The 16,826-nt window shown below is 44.8% G+C and overlaps 1 protein-coding gene across 15 annotated transcripts in view; it reads left to right on the top strand.

Moving 5' to 3' along the window:
• Positions 1-16,826, top strand: part of RIMS1 (regulating synaptic membrane exocytosis 1) — a 753,464-nt gene that overhangs the window by 327,905 nt on the left and 408,733 nt on the right. For all 15 annotated transcript variants that reach the window (XM_033935996.1, XM_033935980.1, XM_033935991.1 and 12 more), the window contains exon 5: positions 14,858-14,925. In XM_033935996.1, the coding sequence (XP_033791887.1) occupies positions 14,858-14,925 (68 nt within the window). The remainder of the gene's footprint in view (positions 1-14,857; positions 14,926-16,826) is intronic.

Raw genomic sequence — 16,826 nt, 5'->3', positions numbered from 1 at the left:
AGATGTTGGGGGAGGAGAGGAAGCGTGCAAGGGCAGAGAGAAAGAAATTTTGGTTTGGTGGAGAGAAAGGAGGAAGAACTGTTGGGTTTGGAGGGGACCAGAAATGAGGAAGGGAGAGGAGATGTTTGACTGCACTGGGCAGAAAGGAGGAAGGGAGGAAGAAATGTTACACTGGGAGGGAGGAGAAATGACTTAAGGAAGGGAGAGAAGTCAGATCTGGAGAATGGTGATGGAGGAAGGGAGAGAGAGATGTTGGAGCACTGGAAGGGGAAGCGAGATATGCCAGACTGTGGGAAGGGGGAAAAGGAAGGAGAAAGATGTCGAACAACTGGGGGGGGGGGGAAGGGAGAGATGTCAGACCGCTGGGAGGGAGGATGGGAAGGAGAGAGATGCTGGACCACAGAAAGTGGGAGGGAAGGAGAGAGAGATGTTAGACCATGGGAGAGGAGAGAGATAAGAAGGGAATGCAAGACATGGAAAATGAGATTTTGAGAATAAAGCAGAAAAATGGAAAAAAGTTAATGTCAAAGATGGATGTACCATAGGACAAACTGATTTTAATGAAAACAAGTCTATAAAGTGTGACCCAACTGACTTGTAAAAAAGCTCAGAGATATGAAACTCTGAAGGGAAGGCTGTTAAACCTCCCTGAGAAAGAGTTCACCTTCTAGTCATAGCAACTTAACAAGTCCGTGGTCACACTTGAAGACTCAAAAAATTGTTGTCTTTAAAAAATCAAAATTCTTAGAATCTTTCCACTATATGAAGAAATATCTTCTCTTATTTGACATAAAGAAACTGCCACCACTATGTTCACTTAGCTCTGAATGCAGCTTTAGGGGACCCTCTGTAAGCACATTCCAGGTGTCCATCACCCGTTGGGTGAAGAAAAACTTCCTAGCATTGATTTTGATTCTGTCCCCTTCCAACTTTTCCGAATGCCCTCTCGTTCTTGTGGTTTTCGAAAGTTTGAAGAATCTGTCCCTCTCTACTTTCTCTATGCTCTTCATGATCTTGTAAGTCTCTATCATGTCCCCTCTAATTCTCCTCTTCTCCAGGGAAAAGAGCCCCAGTTTCTCCAGTCTCTCAGTGTATGAAAGGTTTTCCATACCCTTAATCAGACGCATCGCTTTCCTCTGAACCCTCTCGTGTATCGCCATATCCTTCTTAAGGTACAGCGACCAATATTGGACGCAGTACTCCAGATGCAGACGCACCATCGCCTGATACAATGGCAGGATAACTCTGAATGTAGAACACATCTCTACCTAGCAGTACGCATGTATTCACCTGGCTGTTCATTATAGCTCCAGCTCTAGATGTAGAATGTGACCCTGTCTGGCTATTCCACATGGATCCATCTCTGAATGTAGAGCATGGCTCCACTGAGCTGTTTGGCACGGATCCATCTCTGGATGTTAAGGTGGTTCCTCCAGGGTAGTCAGCATAGATCCATCTCTGGATGTTGAGCGCAACTCCACCTGGTTGGACAACACAGCTTCATCTCTGGATATAGAATGCAGATCCATTTGGGGGTAAGGAAAGACTCCATAGCTGTTTGCTGAGCACTGGTCCATTGCTATATGTTTCATACTGACCCATCACTAGAGGCTGTGTGTGGCTCCATCGCAGAGCAACTTGATCACTGGCTGTCAAGCATAGCCCTATTTCAGGCTGCTGCACACAACTCCATTTCTGTTATTGAGTGCCACCCCTTGTCTGGGTGTTGGTCACACTTTCTTTGCTTGCTGCTGAGCAAGACACCTTCCTTAGCTGTCGTGCATATCCTTGGTGTAGCTCCATGCCAAGGGGTGTGTGCGTGACTTCTCCCTGCTGTCCGCCTAGGATTTGGATACTGTCAACCCTTTGAGTCATGAAGCACGCACCCTTGTCTCCTCTGGGTGCTCTGGTGGCTCATGTTTGATTTGTTCGACACCAAACTTTGTAAGGCTTGTCCTTGCAGTTTAGTGTTTTGGATTGAGTGGAAATAGTCTCACCCTTTGAAGGCATGATGTGTAGTTTCCAGTCATTCTTTCAGTGGGGCAGATAGTTCCGTAGAGCTCCTTCGGTTGGGCACTACTTGTGTTGTTTCTTGGGGGATGGTGGACTGCTTGGTATCTCGTTCTTTCTACATTCTGTTCACTATCTCTCCCCTACTGAGGACTGCTGTGTTACATCCCACTCATCTCTGGATTCATCTGCTGCTGATGACAAAGAAGGAAAATTGTCTTACCTGATAATTTGCTTTTCTTTAGTCACAGCAGATGAATCTCACCCTTTCTGTTTTCTTTAGTTTCTCCTTTGTTCCGTAGGGTGTTGGTCCTTCAGGTTGCTTTGATTTGGACTTATTGGCTTTGTATAGTGAAGCTATGAGGAGGGAAGTTCTCAGCCAACTTGCTCTTCATGTTGCTCCTGTTGCTTCGTTACAAGAAATACTAGCTTTCCATCCTACATATGTCAGAGCTCAGTTTAGTGATCTCTTTCTCAGCCTGCTGGTGGATAGTCATAACCCGCTCATCTCTGGATTCATCTGCTATGACTAATGGAAAGAAAATGATCAGGTAAGACATAATTTTTCCATTCTAAAGATTTCCACCTCTCGTTATCTTTGGGAAGCTTTCAAATCTATTGTTAGAGAATTAATCAGGCTGCTAGCTTTCATAGCAAAATGAAATATGCTTAGATTTAAGGTTTGGAAAAAAAATCTTTAGAATCATATTGCATGACCAATAAGCATACTGATACTTTAATGCATGGGGAAAAACTTTATGCTGATTGATAGCAGTATAATTCAGTATAAAATAATAGGCTGTGGGCCAGCTACTTAAAACAAAGGAAGGTTAGAACTAAAATTAAAGGGCTGTATATTCAAATGCACTAATTCAGTTATTTTATTTATTTGATAACACATCTGATATACAGCTTTTCTGTGTACAATCAAACAGGTTTACATATTCCATTCAGACACTTTTTCTCCATCACTAGTGGACTCCTAAGCAGTGCTCCCTCTAAGGATTTGGCTGGGTGTGTGCAAATTTTTTTTTTCATGTGAGCGAAAAGTTCTAAAAACTAACAGTTTTCCACATTTGCAAATATTTTCATGAACAACCATGTAAAATCTATGACAATACTCCAAGAAAGTATGAGTGATTACCACTTATCTAGTTAGCAGCACTCAGGAGCACCCGTATTACCTCTAAGCTGAGCACGTGAGCAGTCAGTGGAAACTACTTGGATAGTGCCACTAAATATGTCCTCTGACCTCCTTGGGAATATCTGATTAGTGCCAGGGCAGTCCAGGGCAGGGCTTGAGCGGAGCTAAAGGTTATCCGGTTAGTGGGGATATTGAACAGGATAAATTAAAGACAGCCAAAAGTCTGTTATAATTTTATAATCCAGTTAGTAACTTGAATATTATCTCTAACTAGATAATGCTGTGTCATCACCTGGTATCTGGATGCCAATACTGAATTTAACTGGCAGACATCATTTATAAACTGCTTACTGCTAGTTAAATATGAGGTGGGAGGAGTGCTCAAGGCAGAGGAAAGACAAATTTCCAACTTTAGTGAGAATAGAATGGATCTGTTCAAAAAATATTACTCAGAGTTGTATACTTTGGTAGTTTTTGGGTCTTTCCTAAAAGTAGAACAATTTCTATCTCAGGAGATAATGACTTGAGTTAGGAGTTAATGACTTTTTTTTCACCATTTTCTAATTTAGAGACTCAAATGGCAATAGATTTGCTACAAGTCAATAAAGCACTAGGCCAGATGGCAAGTTTTATAAAAATGTCTCAGCTTTACAACTTACAGAAATTCAGTGTTATAAGAATATCAGTAAAATGCTTTTGCCATGGCTATTGAAATAGTTTTAACATCTGATCAAACATAAAAATGTCAGTGCTAACTTTGCTGAAGCAGTGATTATAGTATTAGAGAAGCCATTTAAGGATGCTATTTCTGTAGAAAGCTATAGATGAAACAGATTACAACATTTATGCCAATATTCTAGCAATTTTAGTATTGCCTAAAATTATACAAGGAAATCAAATAGGTTATGTGCAGAGAAGATCTATTATAATGCTCTATTTCACTACAGGCCTGTAAGCCTCACTTCAGTTATTGGAAAGATAATGGAAGCATTGCTGAAGGAAAGAATAGTGAAATTCCTAGAATCTAATGGGTTACAAGATCCAAGATAACATGGCTTTATTAAAGGTAAATCGTGCCAAATGAATTTGATTGAATTCTTTGACTGGATGACCAAAGAATTAGATTGAGGGAAGTGCACTAAATATAATTTACTCAGATTTCAGCAAAGCCTTTGACACGGTTCCTCATAGGAGGCTCTTGAACAAAATTGATCAGCTGAAGGTAGGACCCAAAGTGGTGAACTAGATTAGAAACTGGTTGATGGACAAATGCCAGAGGGTGGTGGTTAATGGAATTCACTCAGAGGAAGGAAAGGTGAGTAGTGAAGTTCCACAAGGATCGGTGATGGGGCCAATTCTGTTCAATATATTTGTGAGTGACATTGTTACAAACCTTGGTATCTTCTGCAAAAAGGCAAACCTTACTTCTAACCCTTCAGCAAGTGGAAACTCCTAATGGGAGTTGAAAACATCAAAAAGTATCTGCATAAATTAGAAGAATGGTCTAATGTTTGGCAACTAAAATTCAGTGCAAAGAAGTGCAGAGTGATTCACTTGGGGAGAAGAAATCCAAGGGAACTGTATGTGCTGAGAGGTGAGAGACTGATATGCATGGATGGGAAGAAGAACCTTGGGGTGATAGTGTCTGAGGATCTGAAGGCACAAAACAATTTGACAAGGCGGTGGCTGTATCAGAAAAATGCTGGTCTGTAAAGAAAGAAACATAACCAGCAGAAGAAAGGAGGTGTTGATGCCCCTGTACAGGCCCCACCTGGAATACTGTGTTCAATTTTGTAAGCTGTCTCTGGGAAAGGATGGGATGTAAAAAGATTTGAAGTAGCCCAGAGAAAAGTGATGAAAATGTACAAGAGGAAATTGGAAGACCTGAATATTTATACTGTAGAGGAGAGGAGGGACAGGGAAGATATGATATAGATGTTTAAATACTTGAAAGTATGAAGATAGAAACAAATCTTTTCCAGAGAAAGGAAAATGGTAAAACTAGAGGGCATGAATTTAGGTTGCAGTGTAGAAGACTTAGGAGTAACATTAGGAAATTATTTTTCATGGAGATGCCTGGAATGCCCTCCCGAGGTAGGTGGTAGAGATTAAAACAATGACAGAATAAAAATACCAACACAACATGGAATGAACACAGAGTATCTCTAATTAGAAAATGAATTGTATAAAACAAACTAAGACCGGTACTGCGCAATCCTTCACGGTCTGTGTCCCATATATGGTGATTTGTTTTAGGATAAGTTGGGGAGGGCTTTGATACAAGCTCCAGTGACAGAATGGTTAAGATAGGCTGGAGTGCGCTTCAATGGCACCTACAGAAGTGGGAACCTAAAGAGAGTACCAGGCAGACTTCTATTGTCTATTGCCCAGAAATACTAAAGAAAAGACAATTTAATCACGAATATACTGTATATGGGTGTGAATATTGGGCAAACTGGATGGTCCGGTTAGATTTTATCACTGTATTTTTTAATCATTGTACTTTTTTAATTTAATTTTCGTGGTTTTATATGTCAGTGTTTAATAAATTATCTCCAGAAAATCTGCATCCACAGTTTTTGTTTTTGTTTTCATTCGTGGATTGTTTTCACTGTGGATCATTGGGTCTCCCCATTTTTCTTTGTTGGGTAGCAGGGAACAGCCAGGAATTATATGGGTGCCAGCAATATTCAGTGCCAGTACTAGAGGCCAACCAAATTTTGGTTTTGTTTGTGATTTTGGCATCAAATCTGATACAAAAGCTGGGTTTGCGTTTCGGTCAAAAATGTCAGTGCAATTTTGGCTAAAACTGAACTCTCCCCATCACAATCACTCTTGGTACCCTCTCCCTCCCCAGCCCCACTTTGATCACTCTCATCGCCAGCCCACCACTACCACCCTCCACCCAAAGAATCTTTAAATCTTCTGGTGGTATAGTGGCTCTTCAGGGCAAGAGCGATCCACAGCTGCTCTTGCCCTTGCTGGTTCTGCAGCCAAAATTGCTGCTACGACTTCCCACAGCAGCCTCGCAAGACTGCTGCAGGAGGTCCTGGTGGATATTTTGAGACTGGAACCAGTATAAACAAGAGAAATCCAGTCACTTCTACTTATGCTGTTTCCAATCTCAAAATGGCTTTGGGACCTCCTGCGGCAGTCTCGCAAGGCTGCTGTGGGAAGTTCCGGCAGCCATTTTGGCTGCAGAATCGGCAGGAATGAGAGTGATTAGGGATTACTCTTGCCCTGAAGATCCACTAGACTACCAGGAGATTTAAAGATAGACTCGTGGAGGTTGATGGTGGTTAGGTATGGGCACTGAGAGTGATTACAAGGGGGCCGATGCAGAGAGTGATCATGAGGGTGTGGGGGCACCAAGAGTGATGCAGGGGAGTAGATTTGGTTTTGGTTTAAACTAAAACCGAATTGCAAATTTCAGTTGCTGGTTCAGTTTTGGTTGAAACTGAGAATCACTGTTCTGGTCACCCTCTACTGGGACCTGCATACCTAAATGGGTTAATTTAGAACAGCTGTTCTAAATTAACCCACCTAGCTATGCATACCTCAGCAATGAATGTTGGCTGGGACTTGCATAACTTTTTTTTTTTATTATTGCTCTTGTTGCCCACTAAAAAAACCCCTTCTCTTTTCCCCCTCTTCCAGCCCTCAAGTCATAAAACCTTCCTGCCCCTCCCCTAGGAATGGCCCCTGATCCTAATCTACCACAGTTTAGGTCCTCTGGTCTTATCTTCCTCCCTGGTGGCCCAGTTGGATTATTCTTGGGAAGGGATGAGATGGGTTTCCGACTCATGGGCAGGGACAGGAAGAAGAGAAAAATGTTTTTTGTTGGGGGATGGGGTGGGGGAAGCATCAGGGCAAAAAATAGAGTTATGCAGGTCCCAGCCGATATTTAGCTGGGGCCCACATAACTGCCATATGAGCCGTGACCCACATAAGCTCCATTGACCAGCCCCTTCAAATATTAGCACCAGATTTTCAGTGTTGATGCCGTCATACGGCCTGCCCTGAATATTGGGGGCTAATTTATCTGGTGACATTAAGAATTTTAAAAAAAGAGTCTGACTGCTGCTGACTGAATATCGGGGGTAGACTCCTAAAAGACTTTCAAAAATTATTTTCCCTTTGATATAGAGACTTTTTGCTAAACTTGACTAGAACACTGACATGAAACATATAGAATGAGGGGCTGTGAAACTTACAAGTATTCCACACTTTTCATGACACTTTTCATGTTATTTCATATCATTGAAAGGAAAAGTGTCAAGAAAAGTGTGGAATAACTTGTAATTTTCATAGCTCCACATCATTCTCTTGGTTGGGCTCAGAATTTTTCAGCGGCCCCTCATATACCATTAGAATGCTTTTAGTCTGCAATATTTTATTATAAATCTGATTAGCTATCATATCTAAATATATACAGTATATAAATGTATAAATACACATGTGCATGTGTATCCACGTGTATATCTGGCTCTATATCTGAGCAAAAAGGTTCCAAAAGTGGGATATGTGCTATTTATACCACAAAACATAGGAATATTAACTGCAGAATCCAGCAACATTTCAACCTCGGGCATGGACTGATTATGCCTTTAAAAAATGAAAAATATTTTTCCATAAATAAAGAGAGAGGGGGAGAGATGATTACGACTAATACTATCCATTCGGGGGTCACGTGATGGTAGCGAGCTGACCGGACATCTCCGGCTCGGGCTCCGCTCTTCCTCCGTATAACTGCTAAATACCGTGCTTGTAGTCAGCGTTTACTCCCCGGCGATTTCGCTGCTTGTTGCTAGGGAACGCTGTGGCATTGCGTCGGGAGCTCCGGAACAAGCAGATCGGTTCCGTTCGGCAGGGATGCCGATCAAGACCACGAGGCCCGGCAAAGAAAAATCTGCAAAGCCTCCCAACATGGCCGCGCGCTAGCCCGATCTCTCCGGGCCGCCTCCGCATGATTGCGGACATGCAGGTCTCCGTCTGCCATCTCTCCAAGCTCCTGGACGAGAAACTTTCCAAACTGCATACCGTGATGGAGGAGGTAAAAGACAGCATAGCGGGCCATGCGGCGCGGCTGCAGCAGGCGGAGGAGCGCATTTCGGCGCACGAGGAGCAGGCAGTGGCGGCGGAGGTTCGTATTGGTGCCCTGGAGGGACAAGTTAAGCTGCTGGAAAGAACGGGCGGAGGAGGCGGAGAACCGCAGCCGTCGCAATAACCTGCGGCTAATTGGGGTGCCAGAGGCTGTCCGAGATTCTGAACTGGGCGAATTGGTGGCCACGTGGCTTCCCCACACCCTGGGACTTCCATCTTCCTTGGGCCCAGTACAAGTGGAGAGGGTTCACCGCATCGGGGCCCCGCGAGCTGAGGGAGCGCGGCCGCGCCCGGTCATAGCCCGTTTTCTAAATTATGCCATTAAAGCTCGCATACTGGAGGCTTACCGGCGCACCCGCTCCCTGGACTACCATGGCACCAAGCTCCTGCTTTTCCAGGATTTCTCCATCAAGCTGTCGGAACACCGGCGGGCTCTGGCACCATATTGCACCCAGCTCCATGCCAGGGGAGTTAAATTCTCCCTCCAATATCCAGCTAAAGTCCGCATCTCTCATAACAACCGTGTGGTTACCATGGATACCCCGGCGGAGCTTCGCTCATATCTGGAGGTGGCTGCCGGCCACTTGAGGGGCTGATGACGGCGGAGTCCTTGTTTGGGTTTCTGCCCTGCGACCCCCGGATAGGGGGATGGAGTTCTCTTTGTTTCCTGGGCAGGGGGACCTGCTTATTTCTGTTTCCACCTTCGAGACTAACGCCGGGGGGAGGGATCTTGCCTCCTCTCCCTGAGGGTTTTCCCTGCCCGTGGCTGCATCCTTGGACCCTGTCTCGGTTGATGATCGATCGGCGGGGCTTGGGTCTGTGTCCCGGCTGCTGGGGCAGCATCTCTTGGACTGTCACCTGATGCGGAGACCTTGATGGGCATTTTTCCCTTTGCCCGCTCTGGCCGGGAGCTAGACTGGTGGCCTTGGTCCTGTTGCACTTATGCTGACTACTTGAATATCTTGCAGACCTTTGTTATAGTGGAGGGAGGGGGGGTTCGGGCTATTGGTTACGTTTATGGTTTTCAGGAAGGGTTGTCATGTTGTGGGTGGTTGGATTGTTCCTGGGGAGGGGGGTTGGGAAGGGAGGGGGTGGGGGGGGGAGTGTGTCGGGTAGGGTATGCATGGGGAAGTGTGATTGGAGTCTCGAGAGTGCGAGCGTCTTCCCTATACACAGCGGGGTGAGTCCCATGGGGGTCGGTGGGAGGTGGGCCTGGCTGGGGGGGGCCCTCTTCCCTGTATTTTTCTCTTGCCCGTTTTACTCTTGCAGTTCCAAGCGTGGCAGACAATGGTTAATTTGAAACTTTCCACACTCAATGTGGAATGGGATCCACCTCCCCGATCAAAAGGAAGAAAATCCTTTCTTGGTTTCGTAGGGAACGTATAGACATTGCTTTCCTGCAAGAGACTCACCTCACGCCAGTAGAACATGAGAAAACTCAGGAGGGACTGGGTGGGGGAGGTGTACTATTCCTCATATAGCGCCCGTCAACGGGGGGTAGCTATTTTGGTTCACAAGCAACTCCCCTTTCAATTGCATAAGGTTATACAAGATAAAGAGGGTCGATATGTTCTAGTGTTGGGCGAGCTTTGGGGCCGGAAGTACCTACTCGGTAATGTATATGCCCCTAATATCTATAATCACAGTTTCTTTTCAGGGGTGATGTCGCGGCTGACACAGTACCCGGGGATACCAAGTTATTTTGGGGGGAGATTTTAACATCACAGCGGACCCGGCTCAGGACTGTGCCCCCGCGAAGCGCATCCCTCGAGACCATATGGGAAAGGGGGGTTAATTTTCTGGCCACACAGCTTGGGCTCCTGGATATCTGGCGCTTATTTCACCCTACGGAACGTACTTATACATTTTACTCTAATCCTCATAATCTTTACACCCGTCTTGACTATTTCTTGCTCTCTCCCTCGCTGTTGCCCCTCGTTCATGCTGCTGACATTGTGGAGGTCCCGCTCTCTGACCACTCTCCTGTGGTCCTCTCTTTCCAAATCACTGCTGATTCCTCTGATCGGACTTGGCGTTTCCCGGGATACCTGTTTAAAGATCTTGCTTTTCGTAGATTTACTGCGGGAAAAGTGGCTAGATTATTATAGTACCAACTATGACCCTGATCTTGACCCGGGTCTTTTCTGGGAGGCTTCCAAAGCGGTGTTGCGTGGCTTCGTGATAGCATACGTTGCTGGAAAGAAAAAGAAATTGGAAGCGGATATGTTGCAGTTTATCGGGCGAACTGCAGCAGTTACGGAGACGTCACCAGCGGACTCTTGCAGGATGCTGATCGTATCCGCATACGTACTCTTCGACAACAAATCGATGTGATCCTCACCCAGCGAGCGGAGAGAGATCTGTATTTTCGTCGTTACAATTTACATCGGTGGGGGGGACGGGCGGGCCGGTTGTTGGCCCGTCTGGTCCGTCCCTATCGTAAGCGTCAAATCATTACGGCCATTACCGACCCAAAGGGTCAAACCTACACGACGGAAGCACACATCCAGCAACAATTTGTGAAGTACTATAAGGATTTGTATGCTTGTCGGCCGTTCGCGGATGCGGACAGGGACCACTTCTTTAAGGATATCCTTTTACCGAAACTTCACCCATCCCAGGTTCAAGCCTTGAATGCCCCGATTGATCGCCTTGAGGTGGAGTTGGGTATCAAGGCACTTAAATTAACTAAATCTCCGGGGCCTGATGGATATGGACCAGAATATTATAAGATTTTGTCTGACGTTGTCTCCCCTTCTTTGGCAGCTGCTTTTAATTCTTTGCATTCCCAGAAGGGTGTGGACCGCTATAATATGGCGCACGTTATCTTGCTACCCAAGCCGGGCAAGGACCCGTCGCAGGTGGGATCTTACAGACCCATATCACTTCTCAACCAAGACGCCAAACTGCTGGCCGCCCTGCTTGCTCGACGTTTGAACTCTTATCTTCACCTTCTTATTCATGAAGATCAGGCAGGATTCGTACCTGGCAGATATGCCTCCATGAATCTTACGAGAGCTTTGATGGCCATCTATTCTCGTCGGGGGGGGAGACAATAGGGCGGCTATAGTGGGCCTTGATATGGAGAAGGCGTTCGATAGCATCTCTTGGTCCTACCTTTTTTGGGTTATGGGTCACTACGGGTTGGAGGGCGCATTTCTGGACTGGGTGCGCAGTCTCTATTTTTGCCCCAGGCTCGACTGCTGGTTAACGGACAACTCACTTCGCCATTTCCGTTGGAACGCGGTACTAGGCAGGGATGCCCTTTGTCCCCGCTTCTTTTCCTTCTGGCTATTGAGCCATTGGCGGTTAAGATTCGTTCCAATTCACGCCTGCTTGGTATTCACGTGGGAGCCAAAGAGAGTCGCATTAATCTATTTGCGGACGATATTTTGTTATATTTGGAGAATGCACCTTTACACCTCCCGGTGGCTCTCTCACTTGTCCGAGATTTTGGGTCCATATCGGGCCTCCGAGTTAATTGTGCTAAGTCAGAACTCTTGCCTCTGGCTTCCCATAGACATGAGCTGTGGCATGACAATCTTCCCATTCCTCCCGTCCGGAAACCCATGCGCTATCTAGGAGTCTATTTGAGCACCCAATATCATCTCCTCTATAAGTATAATGTTCTTCATCACATTGAGGCTATACGTCACCTTTGTGAGAAGTGGAAAGATTTGCCTCTTTCTTTATGGGGCAGAGCGGCATTGTTTAAGATGGTTCTTTTGCCAAAACTTTTATATCCGCTTCAAACGATCCCGCTTTGGATCCTGAATAAAGATGTCCAGGCCTTTCGGTCTCTCCTTCTTTCTTTTCTGTGGCGTAACAAAAGGGCTCGAATTAGTTTTGCTACCTTATCCTTGGACACCAGGCAAGGCGGACTGAATCTGCCGGATATTCGCCTATATAATGTTGCTTCCTTGATGCGTTCTGTTCATGAGGGCATCTCGGGACAGTTTAGGTATTCTCCCCCGGGGGTGGATAACGGCTTGGTGTATTCCTCACTCCTTTATCTCTTTATTGCATTTGCATCCTCGGTCTTCCCCGGGAGTGGACTTCCGATTTCATTTTCTGAAACCTTTTCGTCAGGCCTGGTGGTGGTGGCGGAGGTTGCAACGGCGGGCTCCGCAGGCCTCTCCATTCTTGCCCCTGGTAGGTAATATTGATTTTCTTCCGGGAATGGGTCCATCGGGGTTTCACCTGTGGGAGTCCCGGGGCTGTGTCAGCGTGCGACATCTCCTTGCTGAGGGTGAGGGGACATTTCTTTCTTTTCAACAACTGCAGAACCGGTGGGACCTTCCGGCTTCACATTTTTGGGCTTACTTGCAGGCCAGACATTACTATTTCTCCTTAACACGTAAATGGGGCGAGCAGTGGCCTTTTGGCAAATTGGACGCCTGTTTGGCCTTTCTTCCTTCTCACCTTAACACCCTAGCCACTTGGTATAGGCTCTTAAAAACTGCTCTTCCCACCTCTTATCTGCCTCGGGTTTCGGCCCAGTGGGCTCGTGATCTGGCCCTTGACTATAATGAGTCCAAATTTTTGGCCCTCTTTACTAATCTTATCCAATTCACGAGCTCTATGGAACTCCGGGAGATGCAATTTAGGATCTTGCATCGGGCTTATATTTCTAGGGCTAGAGGACAGGCTATGGGCTTGTGGGCCGATGCTATCTGCTCTCATTGTAGGAGGGCATCGGGCACACTAGTACATATGTTTTTAGAGTGTCCCCATTCAGCTCTGTGGCTCCAGGTTCTCCCTTTTCTTGATGGCCTTCTTGGCAGGAAGGTACCCAGGTCTTATGGCCTCTTGCTCCTGGGAGACCTGGGCGAGGTGTCTGCTGCGGGATTTTCCCCACCCTCCCAGAAGTTCTTATATACGGCAATCCTGGTGGCAAAAAAGATTTTGCTTCTACATTGGGTGGTGGAGACGCGAGCTTCCTTTAGTCAGTGGCTCAACAAAATGCGGGAACTAGCTGCCTTCGAATGCCAGACCTATGCAGCTCCTCTTAGTAATGACAAAAAACTGTATGTTTCTTTATGGAGGGCGTTTCAGGTTGCAGCTGACTCTGCAGTCTCTGCTCCCTTGCCATAATCTGGAATCTGGTCCCCGTTAGACTTGGGGACCCGCCTTCATGGGACTTCGCCCTACAGGACTGGTCGGTGCCTCTCGAGCTCGGGTGCTTGTTGTTTGATTGAGGGGTGCTTGGTGTATGTTTGGTGCGGACTGTGTGGATTGATTGAGAGGGATGATTTTGTCTGCTGGATGAGTGGGGGCTGGTTGCGTGGGGGGTTTCTATTTTTGAAAAATGATTTTGCAGTCTATGGTATCTTTAGGAGAGTCTTTTGCTGCATGTCTCTGAGCCCGAATTGGACGGGTTCCCCAATTTATTTTATCTTGCGGATTTTGGCTTCCTCCCAAGCGATTGTTTCGTATGCACCTCTCCTGTTGTACGGTTTTGTATTTACCAGCGATTTACTCTTCCTTTGTACTAGTACTTTGGTCCTTAGATTGGGCCTTGTTGTTTGTTCTTTTTGACTGCTTTCTCAATAAAAATTATTACAAAAAAACAAAAACAAAACTATCCATTCAGTCGTGTCCGTCCCTTGGATACACTGTAGGCCAGTCCTCACCATGCTTCCCTGTTTTCCATGGCTTCTTTAAATTGCTTGATGTTCATTCTCATGTCATTCTTGATGGTATCTAGCCAAATGGTTTTTGGTCTCCCCTGATTCCTTTTACCACTGACCATTCCGAATAGCACCTCCTTTTTTAGTAAATTTACCCTCATCACATGTCCAAAATAGGTCAGTTTCTGTCTGGTAATCTTGCCTTCCAGGGACAACTCTGGGTTTATATGTTCAAGAACATATTTGTTGGTTATCCTAAATGTCCATGGGATTTGTAGAAGTCTTCTCCAGCACCACAGCTCAAAGGCATCAATTTTCCTTTTATCTGCTTTCGTGAGTGTCCATGTTTCGCAGCCATATGCTTTGTTTGGGAACACAATTGCAGTGATCAATCTTTGTTTAATGGTGGCTTGAGACATCCTTGCACTTCCATATTTAGTCCATGCTCGGCTGCTTGCCCCAGTACTAATCGATGCTTGATATCTGTTGTTGAACTGCCACTGTGATTACTGAGGGACCCAAGCAAAATGAAGCTTTCAATTTCTTCATTGTTGATCTTTATGTGTACTTTCTTCTGGTGGTAGACATGATTTTGGTCCTGATGTTCAGGTAAAGTCCCATCTTCTCACTTTCTTCTTTCAGCTTCAGGATCAACTTCTTGAGATCCTTCTCACTCTCTGTTATTTTACTCTAAAATACCCAAGGGTATGGGGACTGATTTTTATTAGAAAGGTTCAGCAGTATTTGAAGAGTGGACTTGCAATATCTCAAAAGCTCATGTACATCTATTTGCTGATCTTTTTAAAAGTAGCACAATTTACAAAGCTACAAAGATTTGTAGATTTACTGTTGCACTTATGAGGTAGTTTTGGTTTGTAGAATTATTGAACACAACAGGTTTGTGAATTTAGGCCAAATGTGCTCGGATATGTCTTTTACTTCAATTTAAAGATTTCTTTATTGTTTTCAGGTGACTTGGATTATTACTGGCTGGATCCAGCTACATGGCACAGCAGAGAGACATCACCACTTAGTTCGGTAAGAAGCTTGGGAAATGGAGAAAAAAGGTTACAATAGCTTTTTTTTTTTTTTTTAAATAACCTGCATAGGAGGAGATCAACCCATATGGAAAAAGTGAAAGAACCAAATATTTAAGCATGTAATTCTAAGTTTATATCTTGGCAAAATTGATAATGTCAGTATGTTTCAAGAAAGCTAAAGTAGTTCTTATTTTTAACCCCCTCCCCCCAAATGGGGTCTTTTACTAAACAGTGAATGTTATCTGTCAAAAGATCCATTTTATTCACATGAGCCCTGCTGTAGGTAACATGCACAAATCTTTAGTAAAATTCTTAAAATTTCCTATACGCCCAGAAAGAAACACATTAGTGTTCTATAAGTTGGTGATTAAGATTAGGCTCTATATACAGGAACAGGATATAGAATACTGGCATGTACTGTACACTTGCCATTGGTACAAAAAAATTGGCATTTAAATGCCTAAATCATAAGCCTCATTTTATAAAGTATGTACCAAAATCGCTTACCCCTGGATTCTATTATATAGAATCCCGGGGTAAGCGATTTTGGTGCATACTTTGTAGAATAGGGACGCAGGGAGGATCCGCTCTCAAACTCAAATGAGTGCCAAGTAACACCAATTCCAGATAGCTCATCAGCTAATTCATTTGCATGTAGATCTGGGATCCATGCCCAAATTTTGGCCATCTTGGATTTTCCAATTTATTGTAAAAGCATCTGTGTGCCTCACAAACACCTCAGTTTGGATTAAAATCAATTGAGATGGATTCTTCAGACTGTTTTATCCCTGATTCATGCCAAATTTGCACTAGATGGCTGGATAAGGAGCATCCCTTTTCCATGTGCCGTAGGACATGTGAGGGGGTGGGTGCACTGGATTTAACTTCCTCTGGTCCTTCTAGGGTGATGCAGTCACAGATGGCTCGTTCTGGGGGTCAAAAATCCCTAAAACTAATAAATTATGCCCTATTGGAAACCATAGGAGGGACCTAGACACTACCAGGTCTACCCACTGCACTCATACAAAGACCCACTCATTCACTTAACACACAAAGAACAAGAAAAAAAGTGGAGAAAAAGCCTCAGTTCATCTTCATATGGCAAAAAACTCCACTCATAAACAACCATTAAGCAAGGTCCAAAATGTATCAGTTCACTCAGCAGTGAGAAACACTATAGTAGCCCTTGTAGGAACCACCTCAAAAAAAACTCTAGCACGCCAAATTGCAAAACTTCCAAAAAATGTGAGTAAAGCAAGCAGTACATATATGAGTTTCAAACACAGTCAATGGTAAGCAGGAAAAAAACGAACAAACACTTAGCTGCAGACGGTGTCCAGGTTGTCTTCCATGCATCCAAAAAATGCAAGCCTGACAAAGAGAGTTCTTCCAGATGTCCTTGGGGCATCCTGTTCAGGGCTTTGCCCTTGTTTTTGTTTGTATTATGCTTGAAGCCTATATGACTTAACGGGGTATGGCTGCATCCTCTGGGGTCATGCCAGCTATTGCGCATGGGGGTTTGCCCTCAGAGTACAGTGCCACCTCGGAAGGTTCATCTTCTGAAACTGGAGGTACAGTCAGAGAAATTCTGGGATGACTGGGGATTGCATTCAGTTCTTTTATTCCTTCAAAATAAATAGTTTTGGACAATGCAGGGTCTCAAGTTAGGACTTGGAAGTCTCTTTTCAACAGTGACCAACCCAGGTCCCAAGCATCTAGCAAGTCCCTAAGTAGCAAAACAGATTCTATGCTGCTTATCCTAGGAATAAACAATAGATTTCCTCAAGCCTTATGGACTTCTCTTTTAGGAAATTAAACTCCACTAAGCTAACTGATTTCACTTCATTCTCTAGCAACAAATTCCAGAGTTTAATTACACTTTGTGTGAAGAAATATTTT

This window comes from Geotrypetes seraphini, chromosome 3 (assembly GCF_902459505.1).
Source record: "Geotrypetes seraphini chromosome 3, aGeoSer1.1, whole genome shotgun sequence".
In the NCBI taxonomy this organism is placed as follows: domain Eukaryota; kingdom Metazoa; phylum Chordata; class Amphibia; order Gymnophiona; family Dermophiidae; genus Geotrypetes; species Geotrypetes seraphini.
Note: the sequence above shows the minus strand (reverse complement) of the source record. Positions and strands in the feature narration are given on the sequence as shown.